A 20,318-nucleotide genomic window follows, 5' to 3' on the forward strand; every position below is an offset into this window, starting at 1 on the left:
CAGTGTGATCAGATATCCCTCCAACACTGACAGGCCACATCTGCCCCTGCCGCTGGCCTACCACAGCTGTTAAGCACACTCATCATCGTTCCATCTCAATACACCACCCAGCCTCCAGCAGCGGCCGTGACCCTCTGTGACCTGCATCCGCAAACCTCATCGCCCTCGCCCTCACAACGCCGGCGACATACTGAGGCTCATAAAAAAACCCTTGTGGCAACATATAGGGCTGTACAGAAAGACAGTCATAAACCTGCTGAAACAGAAGAAACCAGCAGACAAAAGAGGCGGATGTACTGGGGGTGTGGGGGTGGGTGGGATAGGTGGATCCTTACAGCCATTGATGGTGTTGTTGTACGCCGTGGTGCCATAGCTTGTTGTGTTCAGTGTTTCCTTGCTCCCGCTACGAGAATTCCTCGCGCTGCCCCAGGGGTCGTTGTCATAGGAACCAGATCTGGCTTTCATCTCCTCCTTTAGAATCATCCTCCCGATGCCACTCCCAATCTGCGAGGAAAGAGGGCGAGGAGAGAAGCAGAAGGTGGAGAGGAAACAATGAAGGACGCGTTGTAGAATTAAACGAAAGACAGAGAAAGAGAGCAAGAGAAGCAAATAAGGAGGACGGCACAGGCGCCGTGCGATTAAAAAAAAGTGCATTTATTTATTTATGGGTGATTTTCTTTCTTTTCGTTTTTTTTGAGGTGGGGACTTACTTCAGTGTGACGTTGAAGAAAAGAGAGAAAATTATGAAGCTCTTACTCTTTGAAGACCGTGACTCCAAGTCTCTTCATCTCCTCCCGTGGAGAAGCGTCTTCTCGGCGCCCGATAGGCTGGGAGAGGAAAAGAGATGAAAGAGATTCCCTTTATGAATTTTGCACTTTCGCGGGGAGCACAGCAACAGCGCGAGTAAATGGATAAACATGACAATATGGCTACAAAATGAACCGCTCTCCCATGTGTGCCATCGGTACACTCTGAATAAGTGAAACAGCAGTGTTTCGTACCCCTGGGGGAGCTGCTGTAGGGGTAGTAGTCAGACTCTGACTGGCTGTATGGCTCTGGAGAGTAGGTAGACAGTCTGGAGGATCTGAGGATGTCCTCACTGGTCCTGCTTTTGGTGGCTGCATCCACGTGATTGTCTGTTTGAATTAAGAGAGAAAGAGGCAGAACCAAAAGAACTGGCCTGTTAGAGGAATAGTTTGCCTGTTCAGTTTATGGTCGGGAGCTAGATGGGAAATTATAAACCATTCTTATATCTGTTAGTTCAATATGATTCTGGAGTCACTAGAGCAGGGGTGGGAAATTAATTTTCCTAAAGGGCCACATGAGAAGTCAGGACTGCTGTGAAGAAATACATCAACAAGCTTATAAAGAGAAAATTAATAATGAGGAGAACTGAGTTCAGCTTATTGGTGCGACCCTCAAAAAACAGTCCCGGTTTCTCATGTGGCCCCTTGGGAAAATTAATTGCCCACCTATGTTATTAGAGGGTCATCGCAGCTTAGCACAAAGGCTGGAAACTTCACTATGATGACAATCCTCTGGTTTTAGTAGAAACCAGATATAAACAGGATCTTGCAACACCAGAGTGGAGAAATTAAAATAAATGTGGATTATTTCTTGGCTTGCAGCAGCGTACTCCTAGTGTCTATAAACTACAGGAAAGATATGGTGCTTGGTTTCTGAATGAATTACCCAAACTAGATTGTTAATGAGCTTTAGGGCCTTGCGTTTTACAGACCCAGGCTAGCTGCTTCACCCTGCGTCTACTCTTTCTGTCAAGCTAAGCGAAGATGTTTCCTGGCTTCATATTGAACAGACAGATACTTAACAAGATTGGTATTGATCTTCTCATCTTGCTCTCAGTGTGAAAGGAAATTTCCCAACATGTCAAACTATTGCTTTAAGACGGCACGCACCAGCAGCGCACTAACAATAACATCTTAATGAGCGTCACAAAGACGTACAGCGATGAAGCGCATTCACTCCACAGCTTCACACTTATGATATCCAACGCTCTTGTCAGAGAAGATCAATATTCCGGCCAACGGCGGGAAAATAGCCGGCATTAAAAAGGGAGTTCTGTTACGGCTCAGCCTGAGGCTCACATTCATTTCACGAATGGTGTGAGGCAGCGATATTGATGCCACTCTGCACTAAAGCATAGTCAACGGAAGTCAATGGGAGTGACATGCGGTGTAATGTCGCATAGATCGCTCTTCACTCTGTTAGCCATTAGCCATGCCAGATCCAATCCATGGCCCATTGAATTCCCATGTACACGATGCACGACACCAACACATATTCAGAGCAATATTGACGCTCTTGATACTTCTGTCAGAGGAAGTATGGCTGCACAACACTGAATGCGAAATACAGTGACACACACGCATGAAGACAAATGAACTTCTGTATCTATTCACTGACGGTAACTGAAACAGTGAAAGGAGGGAGATACTTACAGAGGCAAGGTCACCGGGTAAAGTGGAGCAGAAGGTGGAGGGAAGTGAGTAAAAGTGATTGGATGCAATAAAAGAAAAAAAGAGGTGCAAAGATAAAGGGCAACATTATTGGAGCATCCAATGCGAGTGCTTTGCTACCCACACGGAAGGCATACATGTATATGACTGGGTGCTAACTGATTAGTACATAACTGGCATTTGGCGAACAAAGCAAATCTAAAGCACATGTATCTGCTGTGGCCTTGGGTTTACATGGGGTGTGTTTGGCGCTGACACAAGAGAACGTGTTAATCAATGGCTATTCAGGAAGACATGAAGCACAGGGATCAATATCACTGATGTATGAGTTAAATGTCATTATTCAAACAAGGCGAGCTAACAAAGGCTGCCAATTACAGTACATGCTACTTTCTTAATCGTGTGTAAAGGACTGCGCGAGGCAGCATCGTGACCAGTGATGTACTAATTTTTAGAACAGAGACGCTGACGGGTGACGGGAGTCGACACGCTGCTCACTAACTAACCCCCACACACACACACATACACGCACAGCACGGAAAAGCATGCAGGACAACAACAGAGATAAGACTGTCCTCAATCAAGAGGTCTTATGACTCTCAGCTGAAAAGGCCTTTAAAATGCAGTTTAATGAAAGAGACTCTGTTACTGATGCACACTACCCAGAAAGTTCAAGCGCATTTAATTGCTGGGCCTTGTGAAAAGAAAATCCCCCAAAAAACAGCATCTCGTGTTAACCACACCACCATGCTATCTGAACGTAATAAAGACTTTAAACAACAAGTCTATTTGTTTTCTAGAGCTGGAACACTTGTAACAAATGGTTTAAGCCCACATTAAAAAGAAAAAAAAGAAAAGGCAAGGCCGACAAATAAAAGAAGACTCCACAGCAAATCTAAAATTCTGTTACAAAACAGTTTTTCCAGTGCGCTTTGTTCCATTGTTCTGTTCTATTCTGGTGAACTGTGTTGTCCTCAGAGCCCTCTGTACTCAACGCTTCTCACGCCTGAGCAACCTTCACTTCATTCATGGCCCGTTCCAGCACTATTTGCCAACAAGAACCTGTCGGGAGCTGCGCGCGGTAGCAGGCATATTCATATGCTTGTGGCATGCACACTAAAACATCTCTCTTTTATATTCACTCAGCGCCGCTAATGCGAGAAGTCTGACTGATCCCCTTCCTCAACTTTGGAACGAGCCGCGCAAGTCAAAACTCTATCCCTTTTGTGCTTTTTCTAGCACTTCTAATCGTTGCTGTTTTTGTTAGTGCAGGCTTCGGTTTCACTGAACAGCTGGAACATCGACACTACTCGAAGCTGAATGGCGAGAGGCCGGTAAACACATCTACATCGGGTTAAACAAAGCATGACTAAAACTGACAGAAGGACAGGCAGGCTAAGGCAGGACTAACTGCACTGTACCCGTTCTCTTATAGATGGGAGGCTTCCTGTAGATGTTGGGATCCCCTGTGGCTGAGGAGAGAAAGAGGAGATGAAGACGTGAAACATGGAGGAGTAAAGGAGGAGAGGATGTGAACTACTGCCAGGCGAGGTAGGAGGGATGATTGTAAAGAAAAGTAAATATGCAGTATGAGGGGAAGAATATGCCAGATTGATTATGTGTTGTATAAATATACAACTTTCACATTTTCACACACGCTCACTCCTGAGGAACTTAATATGACCTTTTTTAAAGGATTTCCTTCAGTGAATAATGGCTGATGAAATCTTCTCTGTGAAGTGAAAAAAGAAATAAATAAATCTGAGAGTAGTGTGAATGTGAGGAGATGAGGAGTCCTACCTGGTACATGAAAATGTTTAGGGGGCTGGTTTGTGGTGGGTGTGCTTGGTCGCCCGTCTTGGCTATAATAAGGTGAACTCCTGCCACTCTCAGAGCCTGCAGCCAGCCATGGCCCAATCACAGCGAAGGAAACACGAGCATGAAGGAAGGCATCAGCACATGCAGATGAAAGCCAAACAACTCAAAAGTGTGTTTAAAATTACAAGGTGACACTCAGTAACCTTTCTACTTGTGTAACAACAAAGGTTATTGACTTATCAGCAGCATAGAGGGCTGTTTAGAACTGTAATTAGTAATTACAGCCTCAATGCACATGTGTAAGAGTTAAATGAAATGATAGCCAAGGAGCAACTGCAGCAAAGGTGACAGTCAAGCAGCTACTGTGGCAGATATTTGTCCCTAGTACAAATATATTAGGGGCTATTTGTCTTAACTGGCAATGACAGATGGAAATGACAAACACTTTGATCTCTAGTAAAAGGAATAGTTTGACATTTTGCTTTTGTGCAACTAGTTGGACGACACAGTTGAGTTTATTCATTGTCTGTATGCTAACTATGTGGCTACAACTTCTACAGGAGCTTCTAATTAAAAGATTATTACTTAGTTGTTATGTGACTTAATGAAGTTTCCAGCAGCTGGTTTCCAAACTTTCTAAAACAGACATCTTACCAGGGTAGCCATAGTGCTGTGGAGAGCGAGGCATGATGGGTGACATGCCTTGGCGACTATAAATTGGTGAGTCGATGTAGCCGGGACTGGAGCACCGCCTTTGCTTTATATCTAGGCTGTCATAGTCCTAAAAGGGACAAACAAAGCAAGTCAGGTGAAAGACGAGCAAACAGACACACAGCTCACCGAAATGACAACAGCTCACTTGGGTGAACTTGTACTACATTCACTGCTACATTCAGAGTGTTTACCTGAGAATAGGGAGAGAGAGTCCCAAGTGACTGCAGGGGAGACAGGAAAAGACAATTAAAGTTTAAAATTTTAATGAAATCAACTCACTCAGTTTCTTAGATAACCACTCTGAAGAAGAGGGGCTAAAGAAAAGAAAGTAAGAAAAAAGAAAATAGGGCTTCATGACTTTGTTTTCAGAATGCAAATGTAGGAAACAAAAATGAGATTGTAGGACTAAAGTAATAATTCTGAGAAAAATGTCAGGATGGAAAAAAAATTGTAAATTGTGATTTTTTTCTCAAGATGCTGAACTGAATCTGTGGCTGTAATCCTCTTCCATACCTCTTTCATAGATTTCAAAAGCTGACTGATTAAAACTTTATTGCTCAGTTTCCCAGACACGGAGTCTAGACTACTTTCAGTTTAATTTTTCTTTTCTGTTTTTTCAAAGACCAGGTTTAATCCATTGTCTGGGAAAGTGGCTATTTATCTTCTTTTTAGACTGCAAAATCCAAATGAGGGTTAGCATGCATTATTTCTTGGTTGAAGCTTGCAAGGTTTGCTGTTTAAAACCCAAACCGATCACCTGCAAGCTCTTTCTTCTTGAGAAGACAGATGTGAGAGTAGCATGAAATATAATCAAAATTTTAATCATGAAAACATAATTTCCTGTAAGTATGTTTACATTTAATTGCACATTTGCACTACAAATAACTGGCTGCTATGTAAAAAAAATTAGGTCAAATGTTTTAAACAGTTCACTCATCCACAAAAGACAGTTTGATTGTTTTTCACCTTTAAAAGTACTTCTGTAAACATCACATCAGTCAAATACCAAAACAAATATCAATAATTTCTGGGATTATTTTTCAAAAACAGAAAAAAAAAAATCGAAAACTAACAAAATATGCCCAATCAAACTGCACGACACCGACTTTTGATCTTCCTGAAAACAGACGAGTGACGAGTGCAACGCTGTGTTTGACCTGGAGTGTGTGGCTGCAGTACCTCCCCATAGCTGTAAGTGTCTAGTCTGTCATCAGAGATGTATCTGTGGTACGGCTGGTATGAGGAGGATATGAGGTCTGGCTGTTGGACCTCATATATGGCTTTGACCTTTGGCAGGGCAGCTAGGTCCTTATAATCTAGGATCTCATTCTCCACTCTGGCCTGGAGAGAGGACACACATACACCCACCAAAAGACAGCGCTACAGCAACAAGACCCAACATCAACCACATGGACAATGAATGAGAACTTCACCAGTGATAGCAAGCAGATCGTGAAACAGTGAGAGCCGTCGAGGGGGGGCAGAGAAAACTTGATGAGGAACACACAGGTACAAACGAACACGCTGCAGGAGCTGACAGCACTATAAGCTGTTGACCTTCAGGATATCAGCATATGTCAGAGAGAAAGCAGAGGAAGCACAGACAGCAGGAGAGAGAAAGAGAGGGAGGAAGCGTGGAGACAGTATGGATGACAAGCGTGCTTACACTGCATTTCCCCCTCATCCATCACCTTAAACAGAAAGGTCATTGATTATGAGAAGAGAGCAGGGCAGGGCAGGGCTGAGCAAGGAGCAGTGACTCCTGCTTGCATGCAGATAACCCCTGACATGCTAATACTGCAGTGATATACAGCAACAATTCAGACAGCCAAAAAGGCAGGACTTACAAGTGCAACTGCTAAGCACTAAACAAAACATAAGGCCTGGCTGACACTCTGATGTGGTTTTCAGCATAAACACTGCTCAAAAAACTTAAAGGAACACTTTGACAACACATTAGATTGGAGGGGGAGATCATGCTGGATATCTAAACCAACATGGACTCTGTAATGTGTTAGAAACGAAAGGATGCCACATCGTTTGATGGAAATGACAATTATCAATCTACAGAGGGCCGAATTCAAAGACGCCCTGAGAATCAAAGTTAAAAAATGATGCAACAGGCTAGTCCATTTTGATTAAATTATATTCCAGTAAGTCAAAGGGGCACTTAGTAGTTTGTATGGTTTGTATGTTGGGGCAGGCTGCTAATAACATGACAGATGGTGCCTGGAGGATCTCCTTGCAGATCTGGAAGGCACCATCAGGGCATCACTGAGCTCCTGGACAGTCTTTAGATCAGACATTCATGCCAGTGCCATGCTGCAGGTCATTTTGCAGCTTTGAAAGTGCTCATCCTGTTCCTCCTTGCACAAACCAGCAGATATCAGCCCTCCTGATGGGTTAAGGACCTTCTGTGGCCCTGTCCAGCTTTCCTACAGTAACTCTGTCCTGGAACTCGTCCATGCTCTTGGGACTGTGCTGGGAGACACAGCAAACTTTCTGGTACATATTGAGATGCAACCACTGTAGGGTCCAGAAATCGCCTCATGCTACCCCTAGTGGCACTGACCATAACCAAATGCAAAACAGTGAGAAAGCAGATGACAGAAAAAAATATCATTGTCCTCCAGCTGTAAAACCATTCCTGTTTTGAGGGTTGCCACTCTAGTTGTTAATTTCATTAACACAAAACAGCTAAAACTGATTACCAACCCCCTCTGATATTTAACTGAACAGATCAATATCACAGAGGTTTAACTGACTTGATGCTACACTCCGATTAACAAGTGTTCCTTTAATTTTTTTTACTTAGTGTATAATGAGTAGAGTGTTTTTTGGTCATTGAATATTGAAAATGAGCATGGAATATCCAGTCAGGTTGAAGACAGTGACACATTGTTTCCACAATTTTGCCATTTGATTTGAAATAAAACTGAAGAGAGAGATTCAGTAAAGGACCGACAAAGCTTTGCAAAAGGAGCAAACCCATTGTTTTGGCAGTTCTTAAGTTCCAGACTTCAGGCGGTCCTTGCAGCCAAAACAGTTTTTTGTCATTAAAGCAAAATAAAATAAAATAATCAGTTTATAAAATGCTTATATGAATTTGAACTTTTGAACCGCCCCCTGAAAACATGGGAATGTGTATAACAATAAATGAAGCAATGCAGTTCAACCCCTTGAGACTAAACGACAGGAGTTCAGTCGCACCGCAGTTGTTTTATTTCAAATCTAATGGGATGTCTGGCACATCAGCAGTGACAACAGAGGTTAAGGACACAGACAAAGTGAACAGGCCAAGGGAGCGAGCAGCCTCTCTTATTTTGTGCTTGACTGTTCAAGCCTAAGCATAGTGCTCGTGATTCTAGTGTAGCAAAGGTGCTTCAAAGGTAGGCTCGGTGGCAGTGTGGCAGCCAAAAGTGACTAAAAGCTGCACAGGTTACTTACACATATAACTCTACTGGGAGAGCCTATTGAGGAGCCCGGGGGAGAGATGGAGGCCTCGGACATGCGTCTGTGCTGTGGGTTAGAATCAGACAAAGAGGGAGTTAATTCACATAGTGAGGAAGTTTCACTCTATATCTGTGGGCTTCTCTCTGTACCACTGTCAAATGCTCTTAGAACTGTTAAAACTAGTGCTCCGTAAACACAAAGACTGAATTGAAATTCCAGCTCACCCTGAGTCTCCTCTCTGCTCTCGCTGCTTGCTTGCATAACGGGTGCCACACCTCGCATCCTGAGGAGCAAGAGAAAGAGGGCAGTCACACAGTTGCTGGGTGTTCCCCGCATGCCGTGCGTTTTCTAAAATTGGTGAGCACAATCTAAAACATGCATATGTGTGAATACTCGACCTGTCAGGTACATTTCCTCGCCCTCTTTGAACATCATGTTGCAGCGGGCGCACCGAGCACAGGTTGGATGGTAGTGTTTCCCTCCTGCCTGTGTGATGAGGAGAGGACGTGGCTGAACGTAAATCATCGCCACAAGGATTTTCACAGATTGAGGGCTAATCTAAAAATCGCACCCCGCCTAGCAGAGCAGGTCACTGTTTCCATATGTTTTTTATGCGCTTTATTTGGCCACCGGTAGCCTGAGAAAGTATTAGGAGACCAGTGGATTGCCTGAAGCTGTTTCATCAGCATGCTAGAAACCACCCATTCTCTCCCTATGACATAATTAGAGCAAAGATCCCCGTAGGTCAGTCACATGAGGAAGCATGTGTATGCATGTGTATGTACAATACAGAATCATGTAAGTGAAGGACATGTGAGCGTGAAATATGCCCTTGAACATGCAAGGTGCCTCGAGGGGATAAATCCAAGCACACGGTGCAGCTGAAATGGACACAGAAAAGTGATCACACTCCTGATGTTTCTCACATGCAACCCTGCGGGGCTGATGGCCGAGGCGTGGCCCCATCCCATCACCTCTGCCTTCCCTAAACGCACCATTCGAGAATTTCTATTTATAGAGGCACTGCAGACGAGGAGACCTGAACTGTGTCAGCTGAACTCCCACGGCATGCAAGTTAAAGTGGGTGTGTTTGTGTGCACAGTGAGGTACTTTATATCATTTCAAGCTGCACTGAATCTTCCTGGTGTTCATAAATCGCACGTTTTTACTGGATTTCCAAGAAATCGGTTGCACCTGATGAGCGAGCTCCCTCCAAGAACTGCCACTGTGCAGCAAGACGCTCAGCTGTTTCCGAGACACATCTTAACCGCGCTCCCTATCTGCTCAGGTTACTACGAAAGGGGGAGGATGCAGCACTTCTGTCTGTTTTCCAAGCAGTGGAGCGTTTACTATCGGTGGCCAAACGGTATCAGTTAAACAAATGCTGTTACCATCTCAAATGAGGAACCTCTGTGGTGGCACTAACAGGCTGCTAAATTTATTGCCAAACTGAGACATTAAGTGAAACATAAGAAAGACGGTTTTATGATCCTCCACCCTCCACTTTCCCCCTTTATGTCTCCCCTCCTCCATCTTCTATATAACTACTCATTAAACTAACAACCTTTGGCTGTGTTAAGTTAAACGGAAGCGATGCGCCGTGGGGAAAAAAAAGTCTAATTATCGACACAGACGCAGAGAGATTAATCCGAGTGTTTGCCATCGGACAGCATAAATGAAAGCAACACTTTTAAACAGACGTCTGTGCGACTTATTGGTATCTGTCAATGTGCCAATAATCAGCTCCTAAGTTTTTCTTATCCTTAATGAACTGCCTTTTGCATGTGTAGGGCTACAAACCTCTGCATGAGACTTCCCCTGAGTCAGTCTAGATGCACTCTGCATCCTAAAGAAGTGCATCATTATGTGATCAGATACTGACAGAAGACCGAATGCAAGCGAGCGCAGATACACATGTTCAGAGAACAAACGACACAGATGCAGTGGGAAAAGAAAGTGAGAGAGAGTCTTGCAGCATGAAGGCTGACATGTCCCCATGTCTATAAATAGCCTAGAGAGGCTGACAGTCAGGAACAAAGCACTTTACACCAGCTATTCTGACAGGCGAAGGAGCAAAGGGACAACAAGACCCTGTATGTGCATGTGTGTGTTTGTGTGTGCGTCTGACAAAGTTTTACTACATCTGCTCCCTTTCCTCAAGTCCCCTCAGACGCAAGACGCCCACCAGAGACTCTTCCAAAACATTTAATTAGCATCTGCACTTTATCACTTTCATTATTTCCAGCCCTGCTCTCCTCATTACTCTCCCTTCACTTCTTTCTTAAGCCCAACTCCTAACTCTTTGCTGTAGATCCTTTGCTGCTGACTCCTTCTGCAATCTCTTAAAAAACTGCTTCACTCTGTGCATTTTTAATCCCGCTTTCTGTGTCTCCCTCTGACATCACCCTTCACTTTTTAGCCTCTGATCTTTTTTTTTAAACTCCCTTTTTGTCTCCGTTCTTTTCACAAAGTTGTGCCTCAGTCTAGTTTTTTTTTTTTAACCTCCTCAGAGTGGAGGGTGGTTTGTGTTCTCTTTGACCTCAAGTAGAAACAGTCAATCTGCTTGGATGTTCTGTCGGGCGCGCTCAACGTGGTGCAGCTCAATTGGTTTCGGTTTAGTAAAGCTTCACAAAATGTTTTATCACCCCCTCAATCTTAAGTCGGTCACTCCCTGAAGCGCAGCGGGGCTTAAACTCCGCAGAGGACGTGCGACGCGGCCGTTCAATTACGATAACGCTGATTACGCTCCGCGGTTCACTCCAATTTGGATTTCTGTGCTGCTGCTGCGGTGGGATCATCTAATGTTGACATCTGGTTCCGTTCTCACCTCCAAAACCCTTCCACTGATGTATCTGCTGCAGGTCTCACATTTCACCCCATACTGGGCGTGGTAATCTGCCTCACAGTATGGCACTCCATCCCTGCAACATAGAACATATAAAAGAAACTGCTTGTAGAGTGTCAACGACACAATTTGCCTTGTCTTGGGGAAACCGCAGATAAAGAAGGACAGAGCAGTTGTTGGGCATTTTGTTTCTCTCTGTTTTCCTTCCCTTTACACACTCACTTGCTGATGTACTCTCCAGTGAGGACCATATTGCACGTCCGACATCTGAAGCAGCTGACGTGCCACTGTTTGTCAAGTGCCAGGAGAGACTGACCCTGCTTGATCTCGGCTCCACATCCAGCGCAGTCTGGAGAAAAAAAAGAAAAGGAAAAGGGAGGGAAAGAAAGAGGGAAGCAGAGAGATAAGATGTTAAAATGTTGTGGAGTGGTAGAAATTGTAAGAGACAGAGAAAGGCAAAATGAGCCCAAGGACTAAGTGTACATCTTTAAGCACTTTCTGAGCTACTAAGTGCAGTTTTCATCACTGCCACCACCTTAAATAAAACCTACTGTGCTTTTTACACTCCCCTAAGAGGTCCAGGGGATGTGGGAAAGTAACAAAAAGTGTACGGGTTAAAAAAAAAAAGGAGACAGGGAGGCAAAATTGTTAAATTAAAAGTTTTTATTAAAATTTCTATCACTAGTTAAACTAAGAGATACGGGCAAGCCGATAAGTAAGGAATGCAACATTAGCTTAATTGCTGATTATACAAGCATAGAGCACATACATCGGTTTTGCCCTCAGAAAGATGCTTCAGCAGGTGTTACTGACCAACAGGAGCGTCGGGAGGCTTAAAAAAGGGTCAGCCCTCTGTTTGTTTGTACTAGATGGACGCTTGGCTATAGCTTAACCTTTTTGACCCGCTCTGTTGCACATGAGAGTAAGTCACTCTAGGGACCACTCCAGTCTGCTTCGTTAGCCAAGACAAACTGTGTTTTGTAGTGAAAAACTGCAGTGTACAGTGCAGGCTGGGTTTCTGGCGTCCAAATCAATCTTAAAAAGTGATTTAGTGGTGATTGTGCTGAGTGTAAAAGGCTGGGATTTTAGTCCCAGACCGTTCTTCTACTGAGTCATTATACACCTCTAATTTTAGCCACTGGATGAAATAGGTATTAGATCATCTAAAAGTACGTACCAATGTTTGTGATAAAGAGCAGCCGGCTATGGACGCATAAAAATGTACAATAAATAATGCAGGAATGTTGCTGCCCACCACGGCTTTATCTGTGATGTCAAAGCAGTTTTTTTAAATGGTAAATGGTATGGCTCTTCTTCACACAACTTGCCTTATTTAGCCATGCGCACCTGGCTCAGACCTTAAAATACATTCAGTTTTAATTTCATTTTTTATATATATAATTGGTTTTTTGGTGAACGTGTGTGAATACACACTTCTCAAAGTGCAGAAATTGCCACAAAAAAGCTTTTAAAAAAGTAACTGCTTATGACCCAAAACATATAGCCTCATCAATCATGTAAGGTGGTGTGTTTGTTATTGTGTGGGTAGTGTGAAAAGAAAATGAAAGGAGTAGGCGAGGGGGCTGATACGCAACAAAGGTGCCCAACAAAACTGGGGAAGTTGGATTCATGTCATACACACTAAGCTCTTACCCCACTGTAATATATCACGTTAAAATCTTGAATGAAATGAATTCGAATCCTTAAGAAGGCTCAGCAAATGAAATTACAGCACTGTGTAAAAAATCTTATGTCGCCCCTCATTTCTTTATATTTTGCTTCCACTGGTGTATGCATGAGAAAACTTTAATAATTACTTAGCTCTGTTTTTTTTTCTTTTTTTCCCTCTAAGAATTCTGCACACTAAGCGTTTATTTACCTTCTTAAATATCCCGATCGTTATGCAAAATGAGGCAGTGCATTAGTGCGTGTGCCCTATACCGTCCACACACACTGCATCCTCATAAGACAGAGTGATGAACATGTACCTGGGGAGCTGTTCGATTTTTATTCTGCTGAATGGAGCAATTTGGGGAGGACTGTTGTTCACTGCCTATACGCCATCTGTTGTTACTGCACAGTCACTGAGCAGCAGACTGCTGTCTGTATGCTATGCTTAACAAATGATTCACTATCAGTCACTATCCTGCTGCTCTATCATAGTAATTTGTCATTTTAAATAACGAGAAGGAGAAAAATAACTTTACTAATAATCCCTCTGGAAAATTCCTGCATAACAGTTGTGGAGGATTTGCAGAAGGAGGAATTACGCATATCTGAATGAACTGAGGAAGGAGGAGCTCTCTGTGACCTTCGCTGAAATATTCTGTCATTATTAGGACTTTTTCTGAGTGGGCTACTCTTGCCAGCAGGATGACTGTGCAGACTGTGGGAGACTTCCAAGACAGAGCTTAAACACCAACTCCTCTCTGCTACTGCATGTAGATCATCCAGCTCTGGTACCAGGAATAAACCAACCATCTTAAAAAAAAATTTAGTCTCTACTTCCTGTCATTCATCCTCAGATTTTATCATAGACGATGAGCGTTAACACCTTTGCCATCTTGGTCTAACTGCTTGCTCAAACCATGACAAACCATTAGCCATTAGTGGTTTCCTACCACAGATAATCCTAAATTTTAAAACACAGTATGACTGAGATTAAAAAACAGACCACATTTTTTATTCAATCTGACTCGAAATGAGTGACTGACTCAGCAAGAGCTTGTTCACAAGACACAGTTCAATAGGACTGGAAGTCTTTTTGTAGTTATAGCTATCGCCATCTGGTGCCCTTCAGATAGAATGTGAGATTAAAGCACTTTGACATTAACTTAATGAGTCTATAAAACAGTCACAAACCCAACATCACTAAGGCTAGATTCATTTTTTATATGCAGTCAAAGATCTAGTAACACACATGGTAGCAGGCTCATGATTCCTGTTAATAAACAACTATATGATATAAATCTGAGCATGCAGTGAACAAAACCACTAAACCCTGTATGTTGGAAATTGGCAGGTGGAGTATGTGTCTGTTTGTGTTGCATAATTCTCAGCTGGCAGATCAACGCGGCAGGTCACTCCGCTGATTTGACAGACACACGATTAGCTAAATGAGCAAAGTAGGCTTCGTGGACATGTCGCATTAGCTTTAGCGCACCGTAGCGCCTGGTGGCCCTAAACAGAACGGACAGAGCGGGGTGGGCGCTGGACTTACGGCTGGGCCCGTGGATCTTGATCGGTTCATTTGACTTGACAAGTGTGTGGGAGCACTGCTGGCACACGCAGTCCTTTCCACTGAACGTCACCCTGTCTCCGATTGGAAAGGGTTTACTGAGGAGGCAAAAAAAAAAGACAGACAAGAGAATTAGAAAGCGGAGCACAATGGGCGTTAAAACGCCTGCAGTAATTCTGTGTTTACATCCAAGTCTACTGTATTCATTGAAATAACAAATGGGTGCTGGCAGAGACATGATTCGGTGACAGACAGGCCATAATCCTGCTGACACAAGCTAAATGCGGTCCGACATTCTCTATGAAACTGAAAATACATTTGCAAACTGTTGTGATGATGAGTTAATAGGATGCTGATTGTTACAGGAGCACCTGGCTGCTCTGTGATTAAAGAGGCGATAATGCGACAGGCTTCTGAAAGGAAAACTGGCTCTCTCAGTGAGAATAAAAACTTATTAGGGAGACTTTGTGGAGCGCATACTAATTTTAATTGCCTATTGCTCTCTCAGTCTAGCCATCCAGCTTGCCCTCCCTACACTGACGCCACCAGGTCACCATTTTCAAGGCTTCAAAGAAAGAAAGAAGAGCAAAAACATGTGCCTGCTGACAGGCGGAGAATATGACAACCAGGCAACACCAATGAAATCAAATTTGCCACATCACAATGCACTGTTTTGACTCGCTTTCCTCTCCTTTCCAAGGAGAAAGATTGATTTCCTTATGACCAGGGACGATATGAGAATGAATGGGGAGCTAAAAGGCTTAGAGAAGGCTGTGTAAAAAACATAGATGGCAGTAATCCTTTTACTCCCCCACCGAGCCCTGGAGCCGGAGCCAAGACCCAGAGGGAGGCTTGAGTCTCCAGTAGAGGCCCCAGTCAGCACACATGAGTGCAGCACATCCATGTAGTCACTTAAAGGTGCTCAGACCATGTATAAAGTCTTCTCTCTCTGTGTGTCTTTGCTAACAACATATTCGAGACTTGCTCCTCTGTGCATTTATTTTATTCACAAAAGGGCACCATCCAAACATGAGAGCTGAGCTGCAGATACACAAATTATGCAACAAAAGCTATGGTAAACACAAGCTGCTGGAAAGTGATTTCACTAAGGCTTTATTTTGAATGTCACTCTTCGGCTGTTCCAGAGGTTAACTGCACATTTTAAAATTCAGACATGTGTCCATGCGAATATTTGTGTCCAGCTCCAAGCACGACAGACTAAATCTCTTCTACATGTCTGAACATAGCATTCACATTGTATAGTTCAACAGAACGAAGCACCAGAAATGCTGTGATGGTGCAGAAAAGCATCTCCGCGCATTTGTGACCTTGTCTTTACCTGTGTGTTGCTCTCACTCCCTCAAGACACTCTTGCCTTGTCAGCCCTTTGCAGCGCTTTAAAAATTTACTCTGTTTACATATTTAATGCTTTCTTTTTCTTAACTGGCCAAAAAAGTAAAGCTATTTCTGGCTTTAGGGGTATGTCCTCTTGCTTTGATCACCACTGCGTTAAAAATACGTTCACGTGCAAAAGTGAAACTTGCATTCGGACTCCATTAAAGCTGAAGCAGTGATGACAAAGAAGTCAAAGTGGAATAATGATGAGGAGACAAAGGAAGAGAGGGCGATGTGGCTGATGATTAAAGAGCGCAAAGATTATTATTTGTGAATAATGCGAATGACGAAGAAGAAGCAAGAGCAAAGGAGGTGCGTCCAGAAGGAAGACAGGAGTGAAAGATGAGGGGAAGAAAGGACGTACAAGATGGAACAGTCAGCAATGTGACAGGGGGCAGACGGAGCACGAAAGAAGAGATTCACCCTTTGGCTTCTTGCTGTCTCTTCTAGTTTACTCCACATACACTGACAACACATACACACACATCACTGTCACTGCCAGCGCTGCTCCACTGCCTGTCTCTGTCCTGCTGGTATCATTTCAGTTTTTTGGAGGGGGGTGGGGGGTTGTTTTTTGTCTTTTGCCCACAGCTGCTGGGTCAGAATGTGTGTTTATCAGGCAATGTCAAGCAGATACCCGACAACAATCTCTACTCTACTGGAAGACGATACTATAAGTAAGCTAAAAGGCTGCTCGCTTATTCACAAGGAGGCGCCACAGCAGGTAACTCTGCATGTTTGATTTGTCAGATTTTTTACGCCCTGATGCCCTTCCGAACGCAACCCCGCAAGGGATTTGTGTCTTTTCCCAGGATCAAAGCAGGGATCTTTCGCTTGTTAGGGGAATGTGTAAACCACTACAATATGATTTACTCTGGATACTGTTAGTAAAGATCCTTATAATGTAAACAACACATTAAAAACCAGTCAGCAAGTGAGAGGGTGCAAATGAGAGACAGGTTATCCCATATATGCAGCATGCTCTGAAGCGAAAGCGAGGGACACGGTTAAATAAAATAAAGAAAGGAGCCAACATTGATGCTGAGATTTCATTCTGAAGGAGCTTAACATGAACACTGATGGAGTTCATAGGAGAGATGACCTACTTTTACTAAACCTAAAAGTACGATACACCAGGTCAGCTCTCTATCTTTCCTACACTTGAGCTTTCCAATCACACATTTGCTGACATTCAGAAGATGAATCATGAGTTAATTATTAAATCCTCCATGAAAAAAGTCAGTCAATTAGCCAATTCTTGTTTTTAAAGATGCAACTTTTGCTGCGTCACTTCAGGTCTTGAGGCTGAAAATAGTGACTCATAGCCGAAAAGTAAAAAACAGTCATGCGTTTCTTATTCAGTGCCTCCACAATCTGTTTGCTATTTCCCGTCGTTTCTATCATGCTGTTCTCTAACAAATTACTAATGAAGTCTCACAGAATAGACTGAGAAAAGCACAGATACTCTAAAGAAGTCAACCGGCAGGTCTCACATATCTTTTGTGCAATACATAAAGCAGCATGCTGAGAGCATGCTGCAAATAGTAGCTACCAATAACAATATTATACTGTTTATTTGTTATAATCATACATATCCAATTCCAAGCTAATCAAAAATAACTAAGGTAACTGTTGCATAGGCAACTTTTAATCACATGAAATTTGTTTATTTATAAGGAACCCCATTAGCTTCCACAACAGTGGTTGGTAGTCTTCCTGCACAGCAAAATCTCCAGTGTTAAATTAACACTAGAGAGTGTCTATATGGGTCCACCCCTCTGAGTGTTAAATACAACACTGTTGAGTGTTAAATTAACACTTTTGACAGTGTTATATGTTTAAAAGTAACCTAGTCAGTTTTGAAGATTAACAAAGACTAACACTGAGCAGTGCTGATTTTCTAACACTGGAATATTTCTAACATTTTGAGTTATTTTCCAGTGTTAGAAATTCACACACAATGGCAAGCTACATTGTAGCCACAGCTGCCCTGGGGCGCACTGACAGAGGCGAGGCTGCCGGGCCCTCCGACCACCACCAGTAGGCAACGGGTGAAGTGTCTTGCCCAAGGACACAACGACCGAGACTGTCAGAGCCGGGGCTCGAACCAGACACCTTCCGATTACAAGACAAATTGCCAACTCTTGAGCCACGATCGGTCAGATAAAATTCTGACCACTACTGTAGGACGACGAGCAATTGTTATGACTTTTTGTGGACAGATGGACGGAAGTCATCAATCACTTGACCTAAAATTCATATTTCAGAATAAAGTTCTTGTGCTGTTCTTTAGTCTTTTGGGTGCACATAAACATCATCAGAATACATACTTGTATATAGTATTGTGTGTGTGTTCTGAGAAGGAATATACATACCTGCAAACACTGCAGACAAAGCACTTGGGGTGGTACGTGCGTCCCAGAGCAGAGACCACTTCTCCCGTGATGAAGGTGTCACAGCGGTCACAGCGTGTACCATACAAACGCTGATAGTCTGCTGTACAGATGTATTCGCCCTTCTTCTGGAAGAAGCCAGATTGTGCTAAATCACAGTTACACACTGTGGACAGAATGGTGAGAGACAGGAAAAGTGGGCCATTGGAAACAGTAAGGCATACAAAACAGAATTCTATATGTCTGTTTTTATTTCTATTTTTGGTTTTCCGCTTTAAGAGAACACATTTTTCTTTATCTGTCATCTGCTCTTTTTCTCTGTTTTGTTCCTCTACCAAAACATGTTTTTTTCAGTCAGCACGTTTTTCATTCAGTCTGAGCGCCCTCCTTTTTTACCTGTTTGTGTGTGTATACGTGTGCTTGGTTGTGCTGTGTGTGTCTGTTTGTCTTCACACACGGCTGCTAGGGAAGTTATTCAGTTCCAGACAGTGGTGAGCCAATTTGCAGTGATGGGAATATAATTATATAATCAGTGGAAAAGTCATTTTGTGCTAAACAATGTGAAGAAGGAGACAAAACAACAAACCACAAGCTCCCAACATCATCAGGACATCCACTACGGTCTCATTACATTTCACTGGAGAAGACATCAACATTTCTTGCTGTGTATGCACAAGGTAAGTGCTCAGTTTGTGTATGTGTTTCTATATATTGTGGATCCTAAGCAGACAGTACGTGCTACAGCCCTTTGCTGTGTAACTGAGAGGGAATTCCAGTGGGTGTAACAATATAGCCGAGAGGCGTTTTCACAGATCAGCGGCCGGCATGGTCTCTAGTTTCTTCCTATGCAGTTAACCAACAGGAAAGGCTGACAATTACTGGAACCTCTGACTGAAAAAACTATTATTACCTGATACATATTGCACTAATAAAGGTCATTAGAGAGGTACTTGTATAAACATTTTGGGTTTCTTTTATTGTTTTAGCCAAATGAGAAATTCTTGAAACCAACATAAAGAGTATGTAAACCTTTGCCAATGCTGAACTTCACCCTCTCTTTCGGCATTATAGCTTTGACCCAGTAATTACTCATTTGCTGACACGGGCACTGTAATTAGACTTCTGTATAGTATACAATTATCATGTAACATAGCAGCAACCACTGTAACAGTTCAGATGGCAAAGCTTCAGATGGAGCCAGCCATCATTCTTATCTAAACACTTCTCACTAAACATTGGTCTAATATCAAATAGGGATCTTTTTTCTACATTCATAACAAAACCTGAATCGAAACCTCATGTTTTTTTCCCCACATTTCAGTGTGAACACATGTCCATACACATCAGACTGAACTCAAAACGTCAGTTTGCATGTTTAAGGTTGGTAATGTCACAAACCATAATTTAATTCTAGTTGAATTTCATGCTTCAGGCTGTTTGTAGAAGTCTTTCCTTGCTGCTTTATAGGCTCCCTTACAGAATCCATATGTGTATCCCCAAAGCATGTGAGTTGTGTGCTTATATGCACATAGCAAAGGAGTGGTAACTTAATTCATTATTCATAACAATTGATTATTTCTGACTCAGAGACTCAGTGTACAATCTGTGTTTTTCTATATCTTAGACCTTTACAGTCATGTGAAAAAGAAAGTGTAAGAGGACTTTATGCAGTTCTGTGCATAACGGAAAAACTAAGTAAACCATTACTGCTTCTACAGGCCTCAAGAGGTTAAGTATCACCAGATGCTCCTATATGCACTTGAATAGGTGATCATCATCAAGTGTGACCTCCTCTATGAAACCAGAAGTTGTGACAGTTTGGTGTTTAGGAGCATTCAGATGTGTCTTAACACAATCCCTAAATCTTCCCAGGAAGATTATTAAAAACAAACATCCCTAGAAAATTCATCGAGAGGTCAGACTTTGCAATGCTCAGTGGAACTGGAAAAAACAAAAGCGCTACATCTCAGACTTTACAGACCTCA

General features: G+C 42.9%; 1 protein-coding gene across 8 annotated transcripts in view; it reads right to left on the reverse strand.

Moving 5' to 3' along the window:
- Window positions 1-20,318, reverse strand: part of ablim3 (actin binding LIM protein family, member 3) — a 44,618-nt gene that overhangs the window by 2,935 nt on the left and 21,365 nt on the right. For 2 of the 8 annotated variants that reach the window (XM_040016567.1, XM_040016565.1), the window contains exons 3-17: window positions 18,316-18,499; window positions 14,528-14,643; window positions 11,530-11,656; window positions 11,290-11,383; window positions 8,861-8,948; window positions 8,687-8,745; window positions 8,457-8,528; window positions 6,189-6,350; window positions 5,201-5,230; window positions 4,950-5,076; window positions 4,278-4,373; window positions 3,899-3,949; window positions 1,002-1,136; window positions 757-827; window positions 336-504 (exon numbers count right to left, since the gene is read on the reverse strand). In XM_040016567.1, coding sequence (XP_039872501.1) covers window positions 336-504; window positions 757-827; window positions 1,002-1,136; window positions 3,899-3,949; window positions 4,278-4,373; window positions 4,950-5,076; window positions 5,201-5,230; window positions 6,189-6,350; window positions 8,457-8,528; window positions 8,687-8,745; window positions 8,861-8,948; window positions 11,290-11,383; window positions 11,530-11,656; window positions 14,528-14,643; window positions 18,316-18,499 — 1,581 coding nt within the window. The remainder of the gene's footprint in view (window positions 1-335; window positions 505-756; window positions 828-1,001; window positions 1,137-3,898; window positions 3,950-4,277; window positions 4,374-4,949; window positions 5,077-5,200; window positions 5,231-6,188; window positions 6,351-8,456; window positions 8,529-8,686; window positions 8,746-8,860; window positions 8,949-11,289; window positions 11,384-11,529; window positions 11,657-14,527; window positions 14,644-18,315; window positions 18,500-20,318) is intronic. The other 6 variants (XM_040016571.1, XM_040016570.1, XM_040016568.1 and 3 more) reach the window with 5 other exon arrangements.

This window comes from Simochromis diagramma, unplaced genomic scaffold (genome assembly GCF_900408965.1).
Source record: "Simochromis diagramma unplaced genomic scaffold, fSimDia1.1 OVJJ01000685.1, whole genome shotgun sequence".
Lineage (NCBI taxonomy): Eukaryota > Metazoa > Chordata > Actinopteri > Cichliformes > Cichlidae > Simochromis > Simochromis diagramma.